The following is a 26,927-nucleotide window of genomic DNA, read 5'->3' as shown; positions in this document are numbered from 1 at the left end:
CCAACCCCGAAATGATCACTCATTCCTTTCCAAAGAAAGGCTCTACAAATAGCTTCAATTTCCCTCAATAACGTCTTTGGAAGAATCATGATTTGTGCCCAATAGGAATAAGTGAAAAGCAAGACAGCATTAATTAAGGTAACTCTTCCCATATAAGATAAATTCTGGGAACTCCATTGTTGAATCTTGAGCACCATCTTCTCTAAAATAATCCCACATTCCACAGAAGAAATTTTCTTAGAACATATGGGGATACCAATATATCGAAAAGGTAAATAGCTTTTATTAAAACCTAAAGCTTCCAACACCCTATTTACCTCAGCCTCCACCATACCACCACAGAATATAGCCGATTTGGCCTCATTTGGTACAAAACAAGATGTCCCCGAAAACAGCTTAAGGCCCATAAGCATCCATATAATGGAAATAAAGTCTCCATGACAAAATAGTAATAAGTCATCCGCAAAACAAAAATGGTTTAAACTCAGTGAAATACATTTATCATGATACTTGTAATCAGAGAGAGCCTATTTTCACCATAATGCTAGACAAGTATTCCATACCCAACACAAAATGTAGTGGAGACATTGGATCCCCTTGTCGTAGACCCCTTTTAGTTGCAAAGAAACCATGCATAGAGCCATTCAGCAGCAAGGAGAATCTTGGTGATCTAACACAAATCATGATGAGTTGAATAATCTTCAGTGGAAATTTAAAAGCAATAAGCATCTCCTCTATGAAATCCCATTCTATTGTGTCATATGCTTTTCGCAAATCCACCTTAATTATACAACTCGGTTTGCATCGTTTCCTTCCATAATGACGAACTAGATCTTGGCAAATTATAATGTTGTGTGCAATATGCCTGTCATGTACAAATCCCCCCTGGTTCTCCGCAATCAAATCGGGAAGAACATGTCTCAGCCGTGCACAGAGCATTTTTTATGCGATTTTGTATAGTACATTACAACAGGAAATAGGACGGAAATCACTTACTTTAGTCGGACATTTGATCTTTGGAATAAGAGTGATGGTGGTAGCATTAATCTCTTTAAGAAGCTTCCATGTGGTTAGGAAATCTAAGATAGCAGAACTGGCCTCAGAGCCTACCAATGACTAATTATCTTGATAGAAAAAACTACTATAACCATCTGGGCTAGGAGCCTTCAGACCTGGAATGGAGAAAAGAGCATCTTTAACTTCCTGAGATGTAAAATTTTCTAATAGTATTTTAGAGTGTGCCTCAGAGAGGACCGGTCCTAAATCCCCAATGGCCTGTGAAACCTTCCTTCTGCTTTGCAATTGTGTCCCCAATAAATCTTGATAGTACTCCAAGAAAGCTTTTTGAACTCCTTCCGCTGTATCCACCCAGCTACCATCTTCAGTTTGAACAGATAAAATTTGATTCTAAATTCTTCTAGCTTTTAAGGATGCATGAAAACTAGCAATGTGTTCATCTCCATTGAGGACCCAATTCGATTTGGCTTTCTGTGCTAAAAACAAAATATATGCTCTATGTAGCCTAATAAAGTCTTCTCTAGCCAATTGCTCATATCGAATGAGGGATTCATTGAGAGGATCTTGGTGCAAGCTTCCTTGAACCTCCATCACGTAGTGTTTGGCTTGATCTTCTGCCTTTTGAATATCATGATATCCTTCCCTATTTATGGCTTTAAAAATTTGTTTGAGTCTCTTTTATTTTGGGACTAATTTGAACATCTTAGTACCCAAAACTAAGGAATTCCAACTTGCACTGACTTTACTTGCATATGATGAAGCCTCCTTCCACATTCTGAAGTATCTAAAAGGCTGTTTGCCGAGATTCACTCCTAAATAAAATGAAATAAGAATAGGACTATGTTCAAAAGTTCCTTCAGGTAAAAATTTTTGCCTCAGAATTTGGGTATTGGTCTGTCCAGTTCAAGTTAACCATAGCTCTATCTATCTTAGAATAGATTTGATCCTCAACCTGTTGTTTATTGGTCCATGTATAGAAACAACCTGAAAACTTCAGGTCTTCCATTTGGCAAGTAACCATGCAATCTCAAAGGCTCAAAGAAGGCTTTATATTACTCTTCCTACCAATTCTTTCATTCTGATGTAAGATCTCATTGAAGTCCCCCAAAAGTATCCAAGCCTCAACAATACCCGATGCCAATCCCTGAATATCCAGCCACAATTGATCCCTCATCTTCAAATCATTAAATCCATATGCAAATGTGATAAAAAAAAACTTCTTGTCGTGTGTATGGCTTGAGCAAAACAATGAATAAACTGACTAGTACAAACTCGAATATCAAGAATATACATAATCGGATTCCAAGTCACAATTATTCTTCCTTTTTCTAACCAAGGATTGTTAGTAGAACCAACCAGAAAATAAAATAGCATACAAAGATCCAATATTTTTATTCTTAACCTTTGTTTCGAGAAGACTAACCAGCCCAACTTTCTTTGTATTGGTTAATTCCTTAATCTCACGATGCTTAAGTTAGCTGTTAATCCCTCTTACATTCCAACATAATGTCTTATCCATGTCCTGTAGAGGGATCTCCCCCCTCCAGTATTTAACATGTGTAATCCTTCTTCCTCCTGCTCCTCTATCAGTATAGAATACTGATTCATCACAAGCGTTGAGTCTACAGAAACAACTGGCACCTTTGCTCCCTTACTTACTTGTTGAAAACCTTCCTCATCAACTACTGGTTGCATCAATTCCTGATCAAATTTCGTTTGTTTAGGAACCCATGTTTGCTTACTTTGAGTCTTCCTCCTACATGCCTAAGCCTCATGCCCTATCCCAGAACAACATTGATAGACAATTGGAATCCATTCATATTCTACTTTCAATTCAATTTCCTGATCAAATTCATTCATGAACCCAATTGGTGTAGGAAATTCCTGATCCATACTAACCTCAATAAGAATTCGAGGATAGTAGAGTCTATCCCTATGTTTGGTGATGTTATCCACTTGTATTGGTCTCCCTATTTGCCCCACGATCTTGAAAAGAGATCTCTCACCCCAATACTTAATATCCAATCCTCCTACTTGAATCCAAGTAGGAACTACCGTAATGTCCTCTTTTGTAAAATCATCAACTGAATTCCACGGTTTCATAACCAGTGGCTTCTTGCCAAGAAACAGATATCCACCATCAAGAACTCTATCACGGAAGTCCAAGTTATGGAATCGAATGATGAAATTGCCTCTTGAAAGCACTCCAACTTTATCCACATTTTCCTTCCATAATCTCCTCACGAACCCAGCCAAAATATTGACCGGACGGTTAGCTCCCACAACATAACAAACGATGGATGGCTGCAAATAGCTAATCTCCTCAGCAATATCCTCTAGTTCGTTCTTGATTCCAACTTTCCTACCCTGGCTCAAAGGGGAGGTTACTCCATCTGGTGACCCTCCACAAGAGCGTGCAACAGGTCGTTCAGAATGATACGATCTCAAAATTGGAGTAGAAACATTCTTACCTAACCTCACATCCTGCATAGCTTGATCAGATGTAGCCAGCCAGCTCCCAAAATCAGTGGGAATCTCATTTTCCCGTGGAAGTGAGTCCTGAACCTGTGACAGATCCTTGTTCGGCTTCGTAGAATCTACATCTGCATCATCAAGAATTTCCAGTTCTTATATCCCCAGGACTGCATCCATAGATCTTGTTTTGATTCTATCGGAAGAAGATGGACCTACCTTCTTACGAGTGCCCTTTGCCTTAGCTCTTCCCCCATTCCTAGCCCCCTTAGCCATAGCTCCGGCAAAGTCACCGAGAGAGAAGAAAAGGAGAAAAAACTTTTTTCTTTTTATTAAGTTCAAGTCACTTAATTGACTCTTTTTCAAGTTAATTTATTACTTCTAAACTCTCATAATATTTTGGTCATTTGGAATATTTTTGGTTGGATGATGATTATAGAGTGTGAGTGTTGGAACTCAAGGCCAAAGATGCAAGCTTTTGGATTGGAATGGTTATGGGAATATTGTTGCTTATGAGTATTTCATTTCAAATGATCCAAAAGATTTAGTTCTTGATGTCCCTAGTGAACCATTTGCCATGAAAGTTGGTGTTGATTTTGCAAGAGAGCCTGGTGCATTTTTGTGGAGGCCAACCTCAGGGATAACTTGTATTGAAGTGTTGGAAGTGTTATTGCTTGGCCAGCCGACAATCATAATAAGGTAAAGATTGATCTTACATATTATAATGAGTTGTGTCATATTTTTTTGGAACTGTTCTGGGAATATCTGAGATTTAATTACAGGTTTCAAAATTTAGGATTTATCGAAAAATAGTTGTTATGTTATCGATTTTTTTAAAATAGCAACCTGTTGTTATGCTTATTGATTAAGAAGATAACATATGAGTTTTGTTTTCTTATTGTATTTTTTTTCTCTATGTTATCTAAGTGATGAAGATAGCGACATGAGACTTGGATGCTTGCAATTAATAAAGAGATAGTATTAGACAAATGTTAATAATTTTCCTTTTATTATGGTATTTTGCACTTGAAAATTTTCATTTGGGACACATGTATTGGATATTTTGGTTGATACAAAAAAAATACATTGGACTTTATCAAATTCTAATTACATTATGAGGACAAAAATTGATTACTTTATCAATAAAATTAAATTAAAAATAATTAGATTACATCTTGAAAATGTAATTAAAAATAATAAGATTGCATCTTGTAAATGTAATTAAATGAAGAAAAAAATACTTAACATAAAGAATCATAACATCTAGATAATGTTACTATTGATAATATATAATACTGAAACAACGTTATAATAGTCTATTTAATAATATGAAAAAAATGTAATCAAATAGCAAGACTTTTAATAACATGGGTAGACTTTACACTTGCTAAAGTGTTATAAATTGCATTTGATAACACTTTTGTGGAGTTCTCGTAAATGTTTTTCTTGGAGTGATGGGCCAGACTTAGTTATTATGAGAGGAAATTACATTTTATATGGGTATTTGAATAAAACGTGCAAAAATATGGCTTTTTAAAAAATAAAAAAAGTTAATCTATGGCTTTTTTTTAAGAATTTTCACTTTTATGGGTTTATTTTCTCATATTTTTGTATAAAAGTAGGTTTATGCCATAGTTTTACTTTTAATCAAATTTGGAAGGGTATGTTTGTAATTTGATTATTATTTTTTAGGTTATTTGTTTTTTTATATTGTTTTTATATTACTAATTTTATATTAAATTTTTCTTTGGTTGTTTTGTAATTTTTTTTTTTGGTAATATGAATTGTTTTTAAAATTATTATTTATTTATTATAAACATGTTTTTTTTAAGATTGTACGTTTTTTTTTTCAAATCCTGTGTAGGGTAACCAGTTACTTGATTGATCTTAAAAAAAATCCTAGAGCTAGGTTAAATAACATGCACCAGGAGGAGTAACCAGTTATCCTGAGATGAGTAATTTTCTGCCATAAGAGGGGTAACCAATTACCTAAGAGGGGTGACAAGTTACTCATATTAAATATGAAAAGAAACATCAAATTTGAAGGAAAAAATAGAAGAACACTTCATTAAAAAAGGAAGAAGAAGTAACTATGATTTTAGTAACATAAGTAACTAGTTACCATAAATACACACACACCAGAACGTGAAAGTAACCAGTTACCCTCAGAAATATACACACTAAGAATGTGAAGGTAACCAGTTACCCATTCATGTTTTCATATTTTATTAGTTTTCTTTCCAAATTTTGGTATTCATATAAGTGTTATAGTAAAAAAAAAATGCTGAAAGTGGAAAAAACTATATAAAAAAAATTACAATAATAAAAGATAATAAATAAAAGAATAGTAGAATAATTATGTAATGTTAAAATATATGTGTGAAAAAAATAAAAAATAAAAAATAAATAGAATGAGAAAATAATAAGTACAAAAATGAAAAAAAAAACAAAAGAAATGATGAATGAAAAAAAAATAGATGAATAAATAAGAATGAAAAGAAGAAGAAGAAAAATAATGGAAAAATGAAAAGAAAAAAAAATATGAATGAAAAAATTGGTAGAAAAAAATAGAAGAAGAAAAAAAACTCATATATGTGAAAAAAGAAAGAAAAATGAAAGAAGAAAATAATAAATACAAAAATGAAGAAAAAATAGAATGAAAAAACTGAAAAAATATGAAGAAAAAAAAAACAAAACAAATGAAATAAAAAAATAGATAAATGAATAAAAAAATGAAAAAAAAATAATAATGAAAAAATAGAAAGAAAAAAATATGAAAGAAAAAATTAGTAGAAAAAAAAATGAAAAAATAGAAGAAAAAACAAGTAAGGAAAAAAAATTAAAAAATGATAGAAAAAAATTTTAAAAATTAAAAATAAAATTACTTTCCAAATCAAAGAAAATATAACTATGATAAAAAAAATGTAACATTTATATATTTTAGTTAGCTACTAATTGTGTTTTCCATACTTTAACTTTTTATTTAATAAATTTCTCATACAAATTAAAAAAAATATAACTCCCATAATTTTACACATTGGCATAAAAACTATATTTTTTTTAAATTCCCTTGTGACCGTCATTGGCATTAACTTTTGCACATGGACCATATTATGACCCATGTGATCATTAACTTTTAAGGTTTATTTATTGAATATAATATTAGGAGTTATGTGAGCTAAAAAGAAACGGTGGAGACATAAATGCTTAAAAAAACTGGTTGGGAGGTAAGTGATACTATTTACCCATTTAAAAAGTTAAAAGTGTTTCTGAGAACAAAAATAAAAACTCATTTAAGTGTGATATGCAGGACACGAACAAACAAACAAACAGACTGTACCCACCATATATATATAATAAACCAATAATACAGTCTTAAGTCATCAGATGCCGCTGCGCACTCATTACGAGAGAGTTTCCAATTTATTATAAAACTTTGATTTCATTAAACAATAACTCTTCAGTGATTTGTTAGACAAGAGACCACAGCTATCTCTTCTGTGTTACCACGCCACAAAAATGGAGATTAACGGGTCGAGGGAATGGAACTTCCGTGTGGAGGAAGAAGAGCAAGGCAACGCCGCCTCAGCCGTCACTGTCCGAGGAGTTCTCAATTTGTTGTTCCAAAATATCAGAAAAGATGATAATAACAAACCTGTGGATGTGGTCATCCCTCTTGGCCATGGTGACCCTTCTAACTTCCCTTCCTTTCGCACTGCAGCCGCCGCCGAAGATGCCGTCGTCCACGCCCTCCGTTCCGCCAAGTTTAACTCCTATTCCTCCACCAATGGTCTACCATCGACTCGAAGGTATTACCTTCCGATTTAATAGAATCTCTCCACTGCTACGATTTTATCACTTTATTTTGGACCATTGGCAAAATATTTAATATAAAGATACAGTTCTATACTTGTCTGGACTGTGCTGAATCCAGAAGCAGCGCAAGATGATTTTTTTTCTTTAATATTAATAAATCAAAATAATTAGTTTTGAAGTATTGAACTGTAACAGGGCTATTGCAGAGTATCTATCCGATGATCTTCCAAACAAGTTAACCCCGGATGATGTTTTTGTCACACTTGGCTGCATACAAGCTATAGAAATGGTAATAACAGCTCTTGCCCGTCCTGGTGCCAATGTTCTGTTTCCGAGGCCAGGATTTCCATACTATGAAGCCCGGGCTGCGTTTTGTAAGCTTGAAGTTCGTCACTATAACCTTATTCCCGAACAAGGTTGGGAGGTTGATCTTGAACATGTTGAAGCTCTTTCGGATGAGAACACTGTTGGCATGGTCATGATAAACCCTGGCAATCCCTGTGGAAGCGTCTACACAGCCCAGCATTTGGAGAAGGTTGGTCCAAATAGTGACTGTTGTTGGAATTGTAAGTTGCGGATTCCTTTCTCTAAAAGTTCCTAAAAGTTGTGTATTGTAGATTGCAGAGATGGCAAAGAAGCTTAGATTTGTTGTGGTTGCTGATGAAGTTTATGCGCATATTTGTTTTGGAAGTACTCCATTTGTTCCCATGGGAGTTTATGCATCCGTTGCACCTGTTCTAACGCTCGGTTCTATATCAAAGAGATTATGTGTGCCTGGTTGGCGTCTTGGTTGGATAGTGACAAATGATCCTCATGGCATCCTTAAAAAATCCGGGGTCCTCTCTCTCTCTCTCTCTCTCTCTCTCTCTCTCTCTCTCTCTGTCTTGTTATTAACTATTGTGTGCACACATAACTTTTGATGTACTCCATTTTGTATGACATAGTCTCTGATATCGTTTTCTTTCTTTCCCTCTGATCAGCTAACCAGGAAAATGATCAATTGTCTCGATGTCTCAGCTGATCCTGTGACCTTCATTCAGGTATCATATTCGAGATGCTTTTCAGAATTACATAATTCTGTGATTAGATATGATTTTAATTTAATCATCTTTTTATGACTATCTATTTGTTAGTCTCAGTAGGAAGGACATTTAACTTCTAAAGTGGCAATGAGACACATGCAAGATTCGAAATAAATAGAAGCACAATTATCTTACATGTAGTTCTTTCATCAGTTGAAATTAAGAGATATGCGTAAAAGTGGATACTTTATAGCGTATATTCTCTTCACTCTTGTATAATGACTGTCTTCCTAAACTCTTTGAAAAATTTGTAGCCTGCCAAAAATAAGTTGTAAGATATTTAGTATGATCATCAATGTTTTTGGCCTGCTTTCCAGCTTTAAAAGTGAACTACGTGGTTTATGTATCAGGGTGCAATTCCTGATATGCTTCAGAATACTACTAAGGAATACTATTCAAAAATTGTTGCGATAGTCAAAGAAACAGCAGAGACATGTTACTCTAAAATAAAAGATAATCCTGTCATTGATTGTCCACACAAGCCAGAAGGTTCGATGTTTGTGATGGTAAGTAGCATTACATGATTTACTGTACTGTTTCAAGCCACTGAAATTATCATGTCTGAAGCACCTAAATTGTATCTCAGGTAAAGCTAAATGTTTCTTTGTTGGATGACATAAATGATGATTTGGAGTTCTGTATCAAGCTTGTCCAAGAAGAATCAGTCATAGTTATGCCTGGTAAGCTAAATGTTGCTCTGTTGGATGACATAAACAATCACCATTTCAATACTAAATTTCATTAAAGCTATATAGTTCAGTACTTGGTGTATTGTGACATTTGAGTAATGCTACAGGGTCACTTTTTATTTTATTTAAAGATCACCTTTTCTTGCAGGGGTAGCATTGGGGATGAAGAATTGGCTGCGAATCACTTTTGCCATCGAACCTTCACTTCTTGAAGATGGTCTTCAAAGGATAGAAGCCTTTTGCCAAAGGCATGCAAAGAAGCAATAAGAGTTTATTGAATGCTTCTTGAAAATGCTGGTGGGCTGGGAGGCTAACAGTTTATGTTAACCAGAAAGTTATCAGCTTAAGTAATAAAATAAAATCGTAGTCCCGCTCTCTTTGAATAAAAGAAGGATTGTTTGAGATGATCAATGTTTTGTTGATTCTCATTCATGTGTGTTGTAATCTAGGATCTCCAACTTCTTGTTGGATATCAATATGTTCGTATTATGTAGTAGCAGATTTACAACTTTGTGTTGGATCTCATGCTCTTGGGATTATTGGAGCTCTACAACTCTGTGCAAGTGACAATTCTTAAGCTCGATGGAGCCATGTTACTTTTTAGATGATCCAATATTTTTGAGATCATTACCTTTCAATGATCTCATGCTACCTGTTGTTTGTAACAATTCCTTAAATCTTAATAAAGTTCTAGTGTTACATGAAATTTTGCCTAGCTCTGTATCAGCTCAAACACAATTTTAGTACGGTTAATTCACATTGATTGATTCTCGTTTCGAGAAGTTTGAAACTTTTATGTTATGTAATTGCAACTCTTAATTACCAATAAATTTTAGAAAAGTAAAGGAACTAATAAAGGGTTTCCCTTTTGATGGTTTCACGATGGGCAAGGATCCGTAGTGAAAATCATGGAAGATGTAAATCCAATAATAGACATTTTTATAGAAATATCTTTTTCTTAAAAAATAAAGGTTTCCCTTTTGATGGTTTCACGATGGAAAGGATTCATAGTGAAAATCATGAAAGATGTAAATCCTATAATCGGCATTTTTATAGAAATATCTTTTTCTTAAAAGATAAATTGGTTGTTTCTTTTTATTATAATTTTCATAAATTCACTTTCCATTTTTGTGAATTTCGGATGATTATGAGCTTCCTTATTTGGCTTTATATTGTCCCAATTTGTTTATAAAGGGAAGTTTTATATTGTAAATATTCAGTACTTACCCAAAGTCATTTCTGGATTATTTGTTTATATACTTTCGTGCAGCTCAAGAATTAATAAACAGGAAAATGGATCCTTAATATCATTAATTGTTGTTTCCTTTTTGAGCTTGTTTTTGGTCCGACACAAGTCTGAGCTGTCCCCACCAAAATCGTATCTGTCGGATCAACATCTTCTAAAAAATGCAACTCTTTATCAATCAAGAATATTTTCAATTATTCTTGTCTTTATTAGAAGAATTCTTTCTCAGCCTTTATGAGCACGAAAAATGATTCTATAAATAGGGTCCTAAAGGCAGTGAGAAAGAAGAACTCTTAGATGCATTATTTGTGAGCATAATCGTAATATTTGTGAGAGTTCTTCTTTGTATTCAAGATCATAAGTATTCACGTGATCTTGTAGAAATATGTGTATTTAGTTTTTAGTGGTGAGTTTATATTATGTTCATGAGTGAATACACATTGTAATTTGAACACAACGTTTATAGTCTTCGGGAGAAGATTTTTACAAGCCTTGCGTCGAGAGGATGCAAGCACTCGCTGGCCATTGAAGGGAGTTCAAGTGGTTGAGTGTTTCAATCAAAATCAGATTAGTAAAGAGAAGTACAACAAAGTTGCGGCAAATCTCAAGAGGGAGTCTTGTTTTATTTAAGTCAATATTTTGTACTTGTGATTCTTTATTAATTGGTTTTATTCTCTGGGCGTGGCCCCAAAAAGTAGGTTATCCGAAAAGGTTTCTGAACCTTGTAAAAATTCGTTGTGTTCTTTATTGTTTTGCATTGTCTTTTTATTGTGTTCAGTTTCTGTCGTGACAAGTTCGGATTCTGTCCTGACAGAACTGCAATCTGTGTAAACAGTTAATTACCATTCCGCACTTTAATTAATTCACATGGTTTAATTAATTTGATAATTACTAAAAACATAATTTCAGAAGAAACAAGCAAATGCTAAGATCAAACGACAGTGTTGTTGATCACCATCAAATCACTTATATAAATCTTCTTATAACTTATTGGCAGTTTATCTAAGTAGCTCTAACTTAGAAGAATGTGATCCAACTTGAAAGTCTTTTAAAACTTGGATCAACTAATCACTCAAATAGTTGAATTCATAACCAAGATTGTAATATAATCTTATGGCTTCCTGGCATGCCTCTTGCAGAAAGCCTTTAGTCTCCCAAGAGCATCTTCAATACAAGGAAGCTCAGCAGCGAAAGTGATTCGAACCCAGTTTTTCAGCCCAACAGCAACACCTGATTATGAACCTTTATGTGAGCATAGTTGCATGTTTTGAGGAGAATTTATGTAATCTCGCAGTAAAGAAAAGAAGTATACAAATCATGCATAGAAGAGAAAACTCATTATATTTTTACCTGGCAGGAAAATTACAGATTCCTCTCTAGCTAGCTTCATACAGAAGTCTACATCATCGACAATGTCTTCAAGTAATGGTAAGTTTAACTTAACCTGTTAATAGCTAACCTTGTAAGTAGTCCTTATGGTATGAATATAACATAAATATTGTCATATTTACTATTTCCTCACCATTACAGCCATGGATCCTTCTGGTTTTTGTGGACAAGTGAGGCACGGAATTGCCTCCAATGTTCCATACAAAAGCTCTACAGCTTCTCTCATTATGTTCTTAACACTCAAAAAGAATTCATCGTTTGTTTTCTCAAGAATCTGAGGAACTGCTCCCTGAAAAATACACAAGGTGATTTCAGTTTTTATTTTCCTTTGCTCAAAAGGGTTTTTTGCATTCTGTTTCTTGTTATAAAATTCGAGCACAAAAATAAAGTGACATGAAGATAGAATTAAATAAGTACCTGAACGAAGGTTGCAGGGTCACTGGTGATGTTCAGGCAGTTGTTAATACTCTCCACGATCTATAAAGGAGACAGTAAAGATTATATTCCAATTGGGTGAAAGTGATACTAGACCTATTCATCAAATACAAAGTACATGACATAAAAAGTTTTAGGAATCAAAGAAAACCAACCCCAGTTTTTCTAAGGATGCCATTTGGGTCGTTTGTCACAATCCAACCAAGCCTCCAACCAGGAACAATCCATCTCTTTGATAAGGACCCAAGTGTAAGAACTGGAGCTATTGATGCAAACTCTCCCATAGCCACAAATGGATTACTCCCAATCATCAAGTGTCCATAAACCTCATCAGCAATCACCAAAATCCCAAGCTTCCTAGCTGTTTCAGCAATCTACATACACGTGACAAAACCAAGTACATACAAAAACTTCAAGACTACTACATGCAACGTAATTTTTACAATGTAAGAGCCAACTTTCATGATCACCTTTTTCAGATGCTGGTATTTGAAGACACTTCCACAGGGATTACTGGGGTTGATTATAACAATTGCGGTAGTGTTGTCATCAGCTAGAGCTTCAACAGAATCAAGATCCACTTCCCAACCCCTTTCTGGAACAAGATCAAAATGGCGAACTTCGAGCTTTTCATAAGCAGCTCGAGCTTCATATTGTGGGTAGCCTGGTCTTGGTAGCAGAATGTTGGCTCCTGGTTGTGCCAGAACTGACGTAATAAGTTCTATTGCTTGTGTGCAGCCAGATGTGAGGTAAACATCATCTTCTGTTAATTTGTATGAAATGTTGCTTGACAGGTACTTTGCAATCGCTCTGTATATATATATATATATATGAAATACCAATTACAGATAAAGATAGTTCTACTAGTCTTGAAAAGGAAAAAATAAAAGGTCTAAACATGATCATAAGACACATCTTCATGACAAGTGATATCCATAAATGCTTCATTTATTCTTGTATTTTCCATAACTGTGTATATTATATATATATATGTGTGTGTGTGTGTGTGTGTAAAGCTACCTCCTGGCCTGAGGGACGCCAACGGTGGGAGAATAAGAGTTGAAGTTGGAAGAGCGGAGAGCGTCGACGACGGCTTCGACAGCGGCGGGGGTCGTCTGAAAGCTGGGAAACTCAGTGGGGTCACCACGGCCGAGCATAATGGTTGGGCGCTGATCATTTGGGCTGAGGTTTTTGCCAAGCATGTTGAGAACACCTCGGACAGAGATGGCGGACGCATTGAGTTCTTTGTTGCCTTGGAACTTCCAGTGCATGGGATTCGGATGATCTGATTCAGATGATGATCCGTTGACTATGTCCTTCATCATCACTCACTGGCGGCTTACTGCTGAGCTATATGGAGGGATATTTAGCCAAGGTTACTCAGTGCTGCCTGCTACTAAGGCGCTTATGATTAGCTATTGCAGGTTTAAAATGTTATTAGAGTAATGATACCCAAGTATAGGTCACCATTTAATCATATTTATTAAAATTAGAACTTATATATTTATTATGTAATATTTGGTACATATTTTATCATTACACACGTGTTATTATGATAGTAGCTATGTTGGAATCATTGGTTTTTATTTATTTATTTATTAAAAACTGACACTATTTTTAATAAATAAAATGACCTTAGGAACAAAAATAGAACGACTTATTTTAGAATCTTTTTCTATATTTATATATAATGTTGGGAAAAAGAATCTTGACTAACTCTTTTGTCATGTTATGAATTTTTAATTATTAAAAAGTACTTTTTCTCTTCTTTAACTATCTTAAAAAATCATGCAAAAAAAAACTATATAAACAATTCTTATTCTCTATTTTTTTTTCCTCCCTTCTAAAATCAAGTACTTTGTTTTTTGATACAATACAATGTATACGTCAAGATAATAATAATAACTCCAATGAAATCATTTTCAGAATAGTTTTTTGAAAAAGAAAAAAAAAACCCAAAAAATTAGAATATTGCTATGAGACATTATTTGGTGTCCAACACCACATGATGTGATTGTAGTCCTACAAATGAAGCAGTTACAGTCCAAGAGTTTTCCGATAGTCAAAGTCCTATAGAGTAATAGTTCTGAACGGAAGGCAACGTGGGAGTTGGAGGAGGACATGTTAGCACGGTATCTCAAATTGTTTGGTATGTAAATTTCGAGGACGAAATTCTTTTTAGTAGGGAAGAGTTGTAGAGTCCTGGAATTTTAGCTAGTAGTAGTTATAGTATGTTTATTACTGTGGATTTTGGTTTAAGCCGGGACTTAGTTGAACATTCGTAGCAACACTTATAGATTTTATAAGTTTAACCTATAGTATAAGAATATTAATTATAACATAAGGTTTGATTAATATAGCTGATTATAAAAATGTCATTTATTATACTATAAGGTTTAAATAGAACTAATAAGATCATGACAGTTGTCGTGTGCATGTTTATTGAGAAATTAAGTATTTTTTATGACTAGTTTTATAAAATAAATATTTAAAAACTCTAGGATCTGCCAGCAGCTTTAAAACCGTATTATGACTCAGTCAAAGTTGTTTATCCAATTCAAATTAAGCTGAAAAAGTGCAAATACGTGTCTAATATTTCAACGTATACCGATATATCGCAGTTATAGGGGAGATATATCGCCACACGGGGAATACGAAAAACACGTCAACTTTGCGACGAGCACTCGGGACATAAGTCCAGGCGATATATTGCCTATGGTGGGCAATATATTGGCCCTAGGGCCATATTTTCAAACGTTTTTGAAACCGAGCTTATTTCATTCCTTATCCTCTTAACTAGCCTCTGAACATTTTGACCGAGTCTTAAGCCTCTGTTGAACAAATATTCAAATATTTTTCAATTAATACTCATTATTTTTATTCAAGTTAAAAGGAGGTAGTTCACTCCATGAACTCTATAAATAGGACCTAGTACCCAGCCATTTCTCTCATTCTTCAAGCTGTGTTCAGAGCCTTCAAGCTGCTAGGGTTACTATAGAGTGATAAACACTTGGGTTGGGTTATAAGTTTTATCATCTTAAGCTTTATAAACACTTGGGAAGTAAGATAAATAATATGTTTTTCAATATCGAGGTGTAGTTCGGTTCTAGTACATTCAAAGGTATTCCTAATCTTAAGTTCATTTCAGTTTAATTCTTTAGTTTTCATTCAGACCCTAACTCATTGTTTTCAATTCTTGGTTAGGTATTTAAGTTCTTTGAACTTAAGGTTTCTTTTCGGTAAGCTTCATCTTGGTGGTTTAGTTTATTTCTTTGTCATCTCTTTCTTTAATACTCGCATCCTTATTGTTGGTTTTAGGAGTGTTCCAAATCCCGTCCTTGTTCTCACATCCCGGTTTTGGTAAGGAAAATATGATAGAATTATATATGTTTATAGCATATGTTATGTTATGCTATGTTACGTTTACATTATGTATAGTATGTTTATAGACATTGGGCATATGCCTTGTATAGCTAACAAGCCCCAGTAAATTATGGGCATATGACTTGCTTAGCTAGCAAGCCCCACAAATATATTGGGCATATGACTTGTTTAATTAACAAGCCCCAAGAAGTATGATGGCCATTCTAGTATATGACATATGTTTATAGTATATGTTTATGATATAGTTTATGTATTTGTTTTATGTTATACGTGCTAGTAGATTTTCCTTGCTGGGCATTAGGCTCATTCCTTTATTTTTTTATGTATGCAGAAAAATAGATATGGCGGTGGAAGGATTCATGGTAGCTTGGCTTGTGTATTGAGGAAGAATGGATTCGATGAACTGCATGAATAATTCGAGGACGACGTTGTTTTTAGTCTTTTTATTACGTTTTTATGTATTTTCCGCATTTAGCTTTATAAACAATTTCATTAAAGTTTAAAGTTATCTTTTATTTTCAAACAATGGGATCCCATACCGTTCATTTATGTATTTTAACATTTACCTTAGAGATTTTAATAAAGTTGTGAATGTTTCTTCTGTATGTTTTCTTGAAAATAGTGTCTATCTATAGTAGTTTTAATGGTCCAAAGTCTTAGAATTAGTTGGGTCATTACACTTGATATCAGAGCAACGGTTCATTCACATGAAGTTCTCCTTGATACACACGCTCAAGCTTCGAATCTAACTGCCAATGTAAGTATTTAGGTTGTAGTTATTATGTTTATATGTATAGCTAACGTTTTAGCCTTATGTTTTCAGTTAAGAATGAATGGAGCATTAACTTATGAGGATATCCGAGCCATTAAGGCCTTGAAAAGAATTAGAGAACCAAGAAACACCGTAGGAGTGCTAGAAAGAATCACTCGAAGACTACTCTTATTGTAAAACCCAAGACTTTTTCAGGTTGAAAAGTCAATTATGGGAGGAAAAAAAAAAAATTAAATCATAGATTTGATTGTTTTCCTTTTCTTCTCCCTCCCTCCCGAACCTTTCTCTTTCTTCTTCTTCTTTCTTTTTTCTTTTTCTTTTCCTTCCTTTGTTTTCTTTCCAAACCAGCCACGACAAGCTTCAGACCAGCCACCGTCGGAGCTCCATTTCTGACACACGCTGGAGCTGCAGCTTCCCTGACCGGCGATGACGGAAACCCCAAAGTTTGGTGACCATCGGAGCAAGGACGCGCCTGTACGGCCACACCGAATTTTCGCCGTCGAAACTTTGAGGTGACTTTCCGGCGAACTCCGACCACCGTTCGGCGAATGGGTGGTACCGTTGGAATCATCATCGTGAAAGGATCGTCGCCCACTAAGTCATCCCAGTCAACTCGCCATTTTTCTCCGGTGAGATTTTGGGTATCTTCGCCCCTTTGGAAGCATTTTCCGGCGACACCGGAGGTCATTTGGGCGAAGGAGCTGTACTTTCGTGATGTACTCATCGAGAGGATCGTTTTGATATATGCTATGCATATATTCGTTGACGTTTCCGGTACTGCCACCAACCGCTATAGTGCACCGCTTGGGTGAGGTTCCGGAACTTGAAATTTTAAATATGGTCATATTATATGTCATTGGACACGATTTTGAATAAGGAATGCTATGATGATAATCGTTTGCTCATTTGGTGCACGTAGGAAAAGCGTGATATTAAAATCAGACTAAATCATTCTAAGATCATCGATAAGCTTAGGAGCGTTGCTTTGGGCTCGGATTAAATTCTAAAGAGGTAGGGACTCAACTAGACTATTGGACTTATTTTACTCGTATTAAATTGCATTCAACATATTCCAATTTTGATATTTATAAAATGTTTGAAAAATTGAAAACTTAACCTGCATGTTTTCTGATCTGTTATGAGGGCATCGAGTGCCAAATATATATTTTTGTTCACTTATTTATGCAGGTTATGATTTTTGGGTTTATTCAAATGTAGCTATTATGCTGCCCAATTTTCTAAAATATAAAGGGAATATGTTTGTTTCATTTAATGTTTACCTACATTTGGTTATACTGATGAGAGCCATAGTGGTCATGATTGGTGCACGTTGTTGTTTCACGATCTAGTCTCTGTGTCATCATAGATAGATCAGGTGCCCACTCACCTGTAGGTGTAAAGACCTAGTATCTGTATACAGGAAGTGTTCTGAGCCTCCCCCTTGTGGTGGTTATCAGGTCCGGCTACCCGGTTTAGGATGTCGGATTTTCTATGGTGGGTAACGGGAACTAGGGATCTAGTGGACGGTGTGATGTGCACTTGTAGCTATGCTCTTATGATTATTTGTGGTCTCTCTATTTTGGTTTAAACATGATGATGTATGTTTTGTTTTAAAAAGCTAATCATGCAGGGGTTTTTATTGAACTTTTGAGTCTGATGTTGTTAGTTGCTTTCCTACTGGGCTTTATAAGCTCACCCCTATCTCTCCCATTCCAGGAGCCTAGTGAAGAAAACGTGGAAAAGTATGAATTGTTGCTGAAGCCAAGGTGTTTAGAGCCACAGTCCTATCTTTTGAACATTGTATGTATTTAATTTTGAACACGATCTAGTCTCTGTGTCATCATAGGTAGATCAGGTGTCCACTCACCTGTAGGTGTAAAGACCTAGTATCTGTATACAGGAAGTGTTCTGAGCCTCCCCCTTGTGGTGGTTATCAGGTCCGGCTACCCGGTTTAGGATGTCGGATTTTCTATGGTGGGTAACGGGAACTAGGGATCTAGTGGACGGTGTGATGTGCACTTGTAGCTATGCTCTTATGATTATTTGTGGTCTCTCTATTTTTGTTTATACATGATGATGTATGTTTTGTTTTAAAAAGCTAATCATGCAGGGGTTTTTATTGAACTTTTGAGTCTGATGTTGTTAGTTGCTTTCCTACTGGGCTTTATAAGCTCACCCCTATCTCTCCCATTCTAGGAGCCTAGTGAAGCGAACGTGGAAAAGTATGAATTGTTGCTGAAGCCAAGGTGTTTAGAGCCATAGTCCTATCTTTTGAACATTGTATGTATTTAATTTGGAACCTATCGGTCTGTACATCTAAATTAGCTATGTCTTAGTCAGGAATGAGGAATGGTGGATGTTAAGTATTATTTTGGGTATTTTATGACTTATTAAATTTAACTGTTTGGTGACTACATAACTGTGGGGATATTATTATTCTATGTATTAAGATAAATGATCCTACTTTTATCCGTAATATTTTCATATATAATTATAGGAGTTATTCCATTGTTTCGACTTATAATTATAGTAATATTTAATATAAATTAAAGGATCATTTATAAAGACTATTTTCCACCGAGGGTCAAAGTTTGACCTTTGACCACCCAAGTTATGGATATTACAAATCTGCCACGGCCTAGGGCTCGGGTCGTGACACTTATTCCACAGGGAGATAGGTCACCTCCAAGAAACTAAGCAAATCATGATGAGAGCGACGGAGCAATATGTTTTAGTAATTAGACTTTTTAAAGAGTATCCTACTGTAATTGCAACTTTAGAAGATATATAGGAGATGATAGATGATGAAGATGAATGGCCGGTAGCTATGAGATATTATTTTCTCATACTTAGGTTCACTTCTAAGATGGAATTCCAATTTACAAATGGGCAAAAAATAGAATATTTACGAATCTTCCTCGAGGGAATTTTGAGGCTCAAGATAATGATGACTATGAAGAGATAGATGATGATATGTTAGATGAAGGATCAGATGTAGAAGATCCTAATTTTTAGAATAGAATAGTTTCTTATTTATTTTCATTTATGATTGTAAATAGTGAAAACCTTTTTCCAAATAAATATCATTGTTATTTTGATGACATGTATGAGTTTGATTTTCTTTTGCAATCATAATAAATAATAAAATAAATAATGACTAAGTTCGGTGAAGGTGGATACAAATCAATGAACTAGATTCTCTATATTGAGAGTTAGGGGGCCATAGTAGTGGGAACGATTTTACTGATCCCAGCCCTCCCTCAATATGGTTAACTTTGGAACAACGATGAGTTTCGAGCCTGAGAATTAAGTCATATAGGATGATTAGAAACATACTTAGAAAATAATAAAGATGGCTCATTTTTCTAAGTGTAGAAACCCACTCTAATGATAAAGAAGACTTATATAATTTTCATAAGAAATAAAAATTAATATATCTGAGTTATGTTTGCTTATATTAAGTTTTTTCCTTAGAGCCTATTAGGGAAAAAATCTAACATGTTTTTCTAAACTGTTAGAACTCTACTGAAGATGTCGCTCAAAAGGTCGGCTCGCACTAATACCAATGTCTCCAACGCCGCTCCTAAGAGCAATGAAGCCTCTCTAGTTCGCAGAAAGGGAGTGCGTACTACTGCTAACCGAAATGCGCCGCCGCCACTGGTTGACAACACTGCGGAAATTTCCATGCTACGACAACAAGTTGAGGAATTATTGCAGCAACAGCAACAACAAGCTCAGCCTCATACTCGGCCTCCGCCGCAACCGCAGCCTCAGCAAATGGCTCAAGCACCCCATCAAGTAGGTCCTTATGGGGGATGGCCAATGGCGAACTATGCGCCATACCCAGCTCAGCACATGGAGCCAATTAACGAGAGGTTTTGTAAGCAACATGCTCTGAACTTTGAAGGGACAATAGACCCCTTCGAGGTAAAAGAATGGCTTAGAAATGTGGAGCCAATCCTAGATCACATGAACCTCGGCAACGCGGACCGCATATCCTTCGTTTCATCTCTGCTCAAGAAAGATGCTAGAATATGGCGGGACTTAGTTCAACAGACTCATGATGTCGCCACCATGACTTGGACCAGATTTGTGGAGCTGTTCCAACAAAAGTACTACAATTCGGCAGTCATCGCTTCAAGAGTCGAGGAGTTCGCTGGTCTGAAGCAAGAGAGTTTATCAGTAGCTGAATATACTCGGTAGTTTGACCGAATAGCCAAGTTTGCACCAGAAATGGTTCCAACTGACTTTCTGAGGGTGACCAAGTTCGTTAGAGGACTTTGACCAAAGATTGAGTTAGGGGTTAAGCTAGCAAACCCGGGAAATACTACCTATGCCGATGTTTTAGAAACGTATAGCTCCCGAATCAAATAATATAGAACATACATTATTGAGGATAGAAACCTGACCTGTAACCACTTTATTGCTAGCATCAGCTTCTCCTTGGGTTAAGGCAAAAACCCTGGCAGGAACCACCTTGTCGTCTCTTTTCCCCTCTGGCTTGAGCTGGGGACACTCTTTCTTTCGGTGACCTTCCTGACCACAGTTGTAGCATCCCTTAGTGTTTCCATAGAACTCACTCGGATATTTCTTTTGGCATTTAACACATTGCGGTTATTCTACATAACCTGACCTATTGCCTCCATTGTTTGTCCGTGCCCTTTTATCGTTGTCGAGACTGCTTGTTGTCAGGATGCCTTCTTTTCTGACCATTACTATTGTTGGACTGCTGGTTGTTGTTGTTATTGTGGTTGTTCCGACCATTGTGAGGTTGATTTGACTGTTTAGGCTCAGGCTTGCTGGCCTCCTCTTTACTAACATTCGCCTGAAGCCTTTCTACTTCTATTGTCATTTCTATAACATCAGCATAAGTAGTATTTCTCGAGTTTGCTAGCTTAACCCCTAGCTCAATCTTTGGTCTAAGTCCTCTAACGAACTTGGTCACCCTCAGAAAATCAGTTGGAACCATCTGTGGTGCAAACTTGGCTGGGTCTAACTGCCGAGCATATTCTGCTACCGTCAAGTTGCCCGACTTTAGACTAGCGAACTCCTCGACCCTTGAAGCGATGACAGCTGAGTTGTAGTACTTTTTGTGGAACAGCTCCACAATTCGGGTCCAAGTCATGGTGGCGACATCATGAGTTTATTGAAATAAATCCCACCATATTCTAGCATCTTTCTTGAGCAGAGACGAAACGCAGGATATGCGGTTCGTGTTACCGAGGTTCATGTGTACCAAGATCGGCTCCACATTTCTAAGCCATTCTTCTGCCTCGAAGGGGTCTGTTGTCCCTTCAAAGTTCAGAGTGTGTTGCTTATGAAACCACTCATAAATTGGCTCCATGTGCTGAGCTGGGTATGGCGCATAGTTTGCCATTGGCCATCCCCCATATGGACCAACTTGTTGGGGGTGCTGGGGCCATTTGCTGAGGCTGTGGTTGCAGCTGAGGTTGAGTCTGTTGTCATTGTTGCTGCAGTAGCTCCTCAACTTGTTGTCGTAGCCTGGAAATTTCTACAGTGTTGTCAACTGGCGGAGGTGATGATGCATTTCGGTTGAAATTAGCACGCACTCCCCTTCTGCGAATTGGAGGGGCTTCATTGCTCTCAGGAATGGCGTTGGAGACATTTGTATTGGAGCGAGCAGACCTTTTGAGCAACATCTTCAGCAGAGTTCTAACAGTTCAGAAAAACATGTTAGATTTTTTCCCTAATATGATCTAAGGCAAAAACTTAATATAAGCAAACATAACTCGGACCTATTAATTATGATTTCTTATGAAAAGAATTATATAAGCCTTCTTTATAATTAGGGTGTGTTTCTAAACTTAGAAAAATAAACCAGTTTTATTATTTTCTAAGTGTGTTTCTAATTATCCTCTATGACTTAATTCTCAGGCTCGAAATTTATCATTGTTCCAAAGTTAACCATACTGAGGGAGGGCTGGGATCAGTAAAACCATTCTCACTACTATGGCCCCCTAACTCTCAATATAGAACCCTGGTTCATTGATTTGTATCCACCCTCACCGAACTTAGTCATTATTTATTAAATTTATTATTTATTATGATTGCAAAATAAAATCAAACTCATACATGTCATCAAAATAACAATGATCTTAATTTGGAAAAACAGTTTTCACTAAGTACAATCATAAAGGAAAAATAATAAATAAAATAAATAAAGAAACTAGTCTATTCTAAAAATTGAGATCTTCTAAATCAGATCCATCATCTAACATGTCATCATCTATCTCTTCATAATCATCATTTTCGTGATACTCAAAAATTCCTCGGGGAAGATTCGTAAAGATTCTATTATTTTGTTCTTGTGTGAATTGGAATTCCATCTTAGAGGTAAACCTAATTATGAGAAAATAATATCTCATAGCCGGTGGTATTTCATCTTCAACATCTATTGTCTCCCATATTTCTTCCAAAGCAGCAATTACAAAAGGAAAATCTCTAAAAAGTTTAATTACTAAAATATATTGCTCCGTAGCTCTCATCATTATTTGCTTAGTTGTTTGGAGATGAACTATTTGATTATGGAATAAAAGAAATCTTCGAGTGATTCTCTCCAATATTCCTATTGTATTTCTTGGTTCTCTAATCCTTTTTAAGGCCTTAATGGCTCGGATATTGTTATATGTTAAAGCTCCATCCATATCTTTAACTGAAAACATAAGACTAAAATGTTAGCTAAAACACATAAACATAATAACTAAAACATAAATACTTACATTGGCGGTTAGATTCGGAGCTTGAGCGTGTGTATCAAGGAGAATTTCATGTAAATGGACTGTTGTTCTGATACCAACTGTAATGACCTAACTATTCTAGGACATTGGACCATTAAACCTACTAGACATAACCACTACTTTGAAGAGACCATACATGAGAAAAATTCATAACTTTATTGAAAACTTTAAAATAATATTTGTAATACATAAATGAGCTCATTGTTTTAAAATAAAACATAACTTTGAATGAAATTGTTTACAAAGCTAAATGAAGAAAATACATAAAAACGTAATTTAAAAAGACTAAAGAAAATAACGTTATCCTCAATCGACTCACAGCCCATTCATCCTCAATACACAAGTCAAGCCCTCAAGAATCCTCCCGCCTTTATATCTAGTTTCCTGCATCACACTAAAAGAAAAAGGAATGAGCCTAATGCCCAACAAGGAAAATCTACCAACATATATATGACATCAAACGTAGACATAAGATCATAACAAAACATACACTATAAAACATATATCTCAACTATAACCTATGTACATGGTAAACATTGAGGTTTGCTAGCTAAGCAACTATAAGCCTCAAAATACAATGAGATTTGCTAGCTAACCAACTATAAGCCCCAAGAATATAAAATTGTTGGGGTTTGCTATTTAAGCAACTATAATCCCCAAAACATATATACTATAACATATCATAACATATTATAGCATAATCATAACATACAAGCATATAAAAACTATCCTATTTTCATTACCAACACAGGGATAATTAAGAACAAATGCGGGACTTGGAACACTCCTAAAACCAACAATAGAATGGTGAGTATTTCTAAAGAGTAAAGAATAAATATGGAACTAAACCTTCAAGAAGAAACTTACCAATAAAGATCCTTAAGTTTCAAGAGCCTAATCAAAAACCAATATCAAAAGTTAGGATCTGAATAAAAGGACTAAAGAAAACTAAAGAATTTTAAAGGATTGAACTTAAAGAATAAGAGTACCTTAGTTGACCTTATGGATTGGTCTAACTCCAATACTGAAATACACTAATCCTCACTTCCCAAGTGTTTGATAAAGCTTAAGAATGACAAAGCTTTTTCCCAACCTAAGTGTTTATCACTCTTATGGTAGTACTAGCACCTTGGAGCCTGATCACAACTGAAGTGTAATGACCCAAAATTATTAATAAGGCTTAAGGGCCTTGATTAGTGTGCCGAGAGGGCATAATTGGAGGTTAAGAGAATTAATGGTAAGAAAGAGTGAAATGGGTATTGAATAAGTATGCGGGCCCTGTTTGGCTGGTAAGGCATAATGGTAATCTTGGCCCGTTAGGGCATAAATGTGAATGTGTGTGATAATTGTTGAGACCACATTATTATATGGATAGATGGATAAATATATGTGCGTGTACAGGTGTGTGCATTTGTAATTAGCGACACGAGGCGATCCTAGGAAGCAGGTAGCGGGGAAAGTCACAATGAGGTTTAATAGTTGACTTTGGATAAGTCAGGGATATTATAGGTATCAAGTAACTATTTAGACTATCGGGTTATGAAAATAAATATATGGAGATATATTTGAGGTTAGGATGTCTAGGTGGGAATATTGGGGGATTTTACCATTTTGGCCTCAGGGACGGTTCCAGCACCCCGAGCCTCGAGATTAGCTTAATAAGATAAGTTAGACATAAAGAAGCTTTTGGAAGAAAAACATAAACTGACTAAACACTTTACCTCAGTTCACCTACACGTTCAAGGAAAACAAAGGAGAGAAAACACAGGAAAACTAAGGGGAAACAAGTTGGAATCTCTTGGATTTGTGGTGAGGAATTGAAGGTTTAGCTCAGGGGTGAATCAAGGAACTAAAATAGGGATTAAGGTAAGCATCTAAACATCTTTTCTGTGGTTGAATTCTGAGTTTTCTGAGTAGTAAGATAATTGTAATTTTGATGTTTAAGGTGGAATTGAAGCTAGAAACTTGGGAACTAGCTGGGATTCTGTTTAGAAAAGGGGTTCAGCTGAAAAGCTAAACTTTAATTTATGATTTAGAAGCTTAAATCTGAGTTTTGAATGGTTGGTTATGGTGTTTGATGTTCTTGAGTTTCAGAGATTGAAACATGGATTGCAATGAGTTTTGGATTGGGTTTCTTGTTGAATTATGATGTTAAAGTTGTCTTAAAAGTGTTGGGAATGATTGTTATTGAAGTAGGGAGCTTTGGGATGGTTTTGGTTAAGGTTTGGAGGTTGGAAATGGTGGAAATTCTAGGTTCGAAGGGAAGGGTCGCGGCTCTGTTCTAGAGCGCTGCGGCCCTAGCTTTCAAAGGAGCCAAGAAGGCTCGGCCAAAGGCAAGCGTCGCGGCGCCCAAAGCAAGGGTCGTGGTGTGTGTCCCCTTGAGGAGGGGTGTTGGCTCTGTTTTGGAGAAGGGTCGCGGCTAAGCTTCAAGGGCCGCAGCCCTTGGTTGCACACATGAGTTTTTGAGGGTTTTAAGCATGGGAAGGAAGTCTAGAGTGCTCGGGATTGGTTTCACCACCGTGCTTGGTGGAATTTGGTTTCCCGGGAGTTAGTTTTATAACCAGAAACTTATATTCGAGTATTAATGGAATTCATTATCTTGGTTGTGACTAGGTAATAAGCTAGGGCTCGGGAATGGATCGTGCTCGAGGGTCGTCCTCTCTAATTAAAGCATTTGGAGTCAAGGTAAGAAAACTACACCTGTGTATGTGGATAGGATGGGACTAAGTGTTCCCTATATTTGAATGTATTGTTATGTGATTGTGATACACCATGTGAATATGTTAGGACTAAGGTTCCCTATAATAGTATGAATGTCATAAGGTGGTATTATGCCACGTGGACATGTGGTAACGACCTAAGTGTGCCGAAATCCACACTTGCGCACAGGGCGCGGCTCGGACACTGGTATCAGAGGACAACTTATTATGCACTAAGCTCGGTTTAAGCGGGTCGGAGTCAGTGGGTTAAACAGAGGGTGCAGCCTAAGTCATTGGCCCTGGATATTATGTGATAAGAGTGTATTATGTGTTTGACTGTATCTTGAATCTGAATGTATGTGTTGAATATCTGCTGTAGATTATTGTCTATGTCTTAATGAGTATCTGGAGCTGGACTATTGGTCATTGACCATTGTGTTGTCTTGAGTGGACTTAATGGCTTGAAAGAGCTGAGTAATGCTTTGTGGTTATTAGATTATGCTCTGTGAACTGTTTAGCTGTTAATACTGTTATGATATGTTATTATGTTTCCTTGCTAGGCTTCGGCTCACGGGTGCTACATGGTGCAGGAAAGGCAAGTTGGCCATGGGTTGGAGAGCTCTGGGGGCGAGGTGTACATTGTCAGCTGCTCGGCCACCACGGTCGAGGTTTTGTACAGGAACGGGAACCTAAAACGTGTATTTTGCCATTATAGTGGCTTGGTCGATTATTTGTAATTAAGAATTTTGTAATTACGTTATTTAAACCCTGATTTGGGATCCCTTATAATAAACGTCTGTTTTCAATAAAGTTTAACCGTTTATAATCAAATTCTGTTTAACCTAATCCTTTGTGTCATTAGATACACAGTTCCAACTAAATGACTTGATTAGCAAGTCTTGCACTATTTCAAACACACAGTGTAACGGTCTTGGTTATCTAGGGCGTTACATGAAGAGTGAGTTGAAGGGCTGGGTTCTAAGTCCTATTTATAGAGTTCTAGGAATAAATGTCTTCTTTTTGGCTTTGAATAAAATAATGAAGATTAAATGAAAATATTTGAATATTCGTCAGTCAAAGGCTTAGGACTCGGTCAAATCGTTCAGAGGTAGGTCTAAGGAGTCAAAGCTTGTTTTAAAAATTAAAAACAAAAATAAAAAAAACATGT

General features: G+C 35.9%; 3 protein-coding genes across 3 annotated transcripts; 1 reads left to right on the top strand and 2 right to left on the bottom strand.

The window, feature by feature from the left end:
- Positions 1-516: 516 nt before the first annotated feature.
- LOC133814011 (secreted RxLR effector protein 78-like) lies at positions 517-939 on the bottom strand. The gene has a single exon (XM_062247034.1). The coding sequence runs from the start codon at positions 937-939 to the stop codon at positions 517-519; it is 423 nt and encodes a 140-aa protein (XP_062103018.1).
- A 5,881-nt stretch (positions 940-6,820) lies between these two features.
- On the top strand, positions 6,821-9,782 carry LOC133817442 (tyrosine aminotransferase-like). Its single transcript, XM_062249962.1, has 7 exons — positions 6,821-7,298; positions 7,501-7,840; positions 7,923-8,141; positions 8,286-8,345; positions 8,738-8,893; positions 8,974-9,067; positions 9,225-9,782. Exons 1-7 carry the CDS (start codon positions 7,009-7,011, stop codon positions 9,341-9,343), a joined length of 1,278 nt encoding a protein of 425 aa, XP_062105946.1. The 5' UTR covers positions 6,821-7,008; the 3' UTR covers positions 9,344-9,782.
- A 1,651-nt stretch (positions 9,783-11,433) lies between these two features.
- On the bottom strand, positions 11,434-13,572 carry LOC133815885 (tyrosine aminotransferase-like). The gene is made up of 7 exons (XM_062248661.1): positions 13,167-13,572; positions 12,617-12,956; positions 12,302-12,520; positions 12,129-12,188; positions 11,845-12,000; positions 11,673-11,766; positions 11,434-11,552 (listed from the first exon to the last, which is right to left on the bottom strand). The coding sequence occupies exons 1-7, from the start codon at positions 13,469-13,471 to the stop codon at positions 11,434-11,436; spliced, it is 1,293 nt and encodes a 430-aa protein (XP_062104645.1). The 5' UTR covers positions 13,472-13,572.
- Positions 13,573-26,927: the final 13,355 nt, after the last annotated feature.

Source organism: Humulus lupulus, chromosome 2, assembly GCF_963169125.1.
Source record: "Humulus lupulus chromosome 2, drHumLupu1.1, whole genome shotgun sequence".
Taxonomy (NCBI): Eukaryota; Viridiplantae; Streptophyta; class Magnoliopsida; order Rosales; family Cannabaceae; genus Humulus; species Humulus lupulus.
The sequence above is the reverse complement of the archived record's forward strand: the minus strand, read 5'-3'. Positions and strand labels throughout refer to the sequence as shown.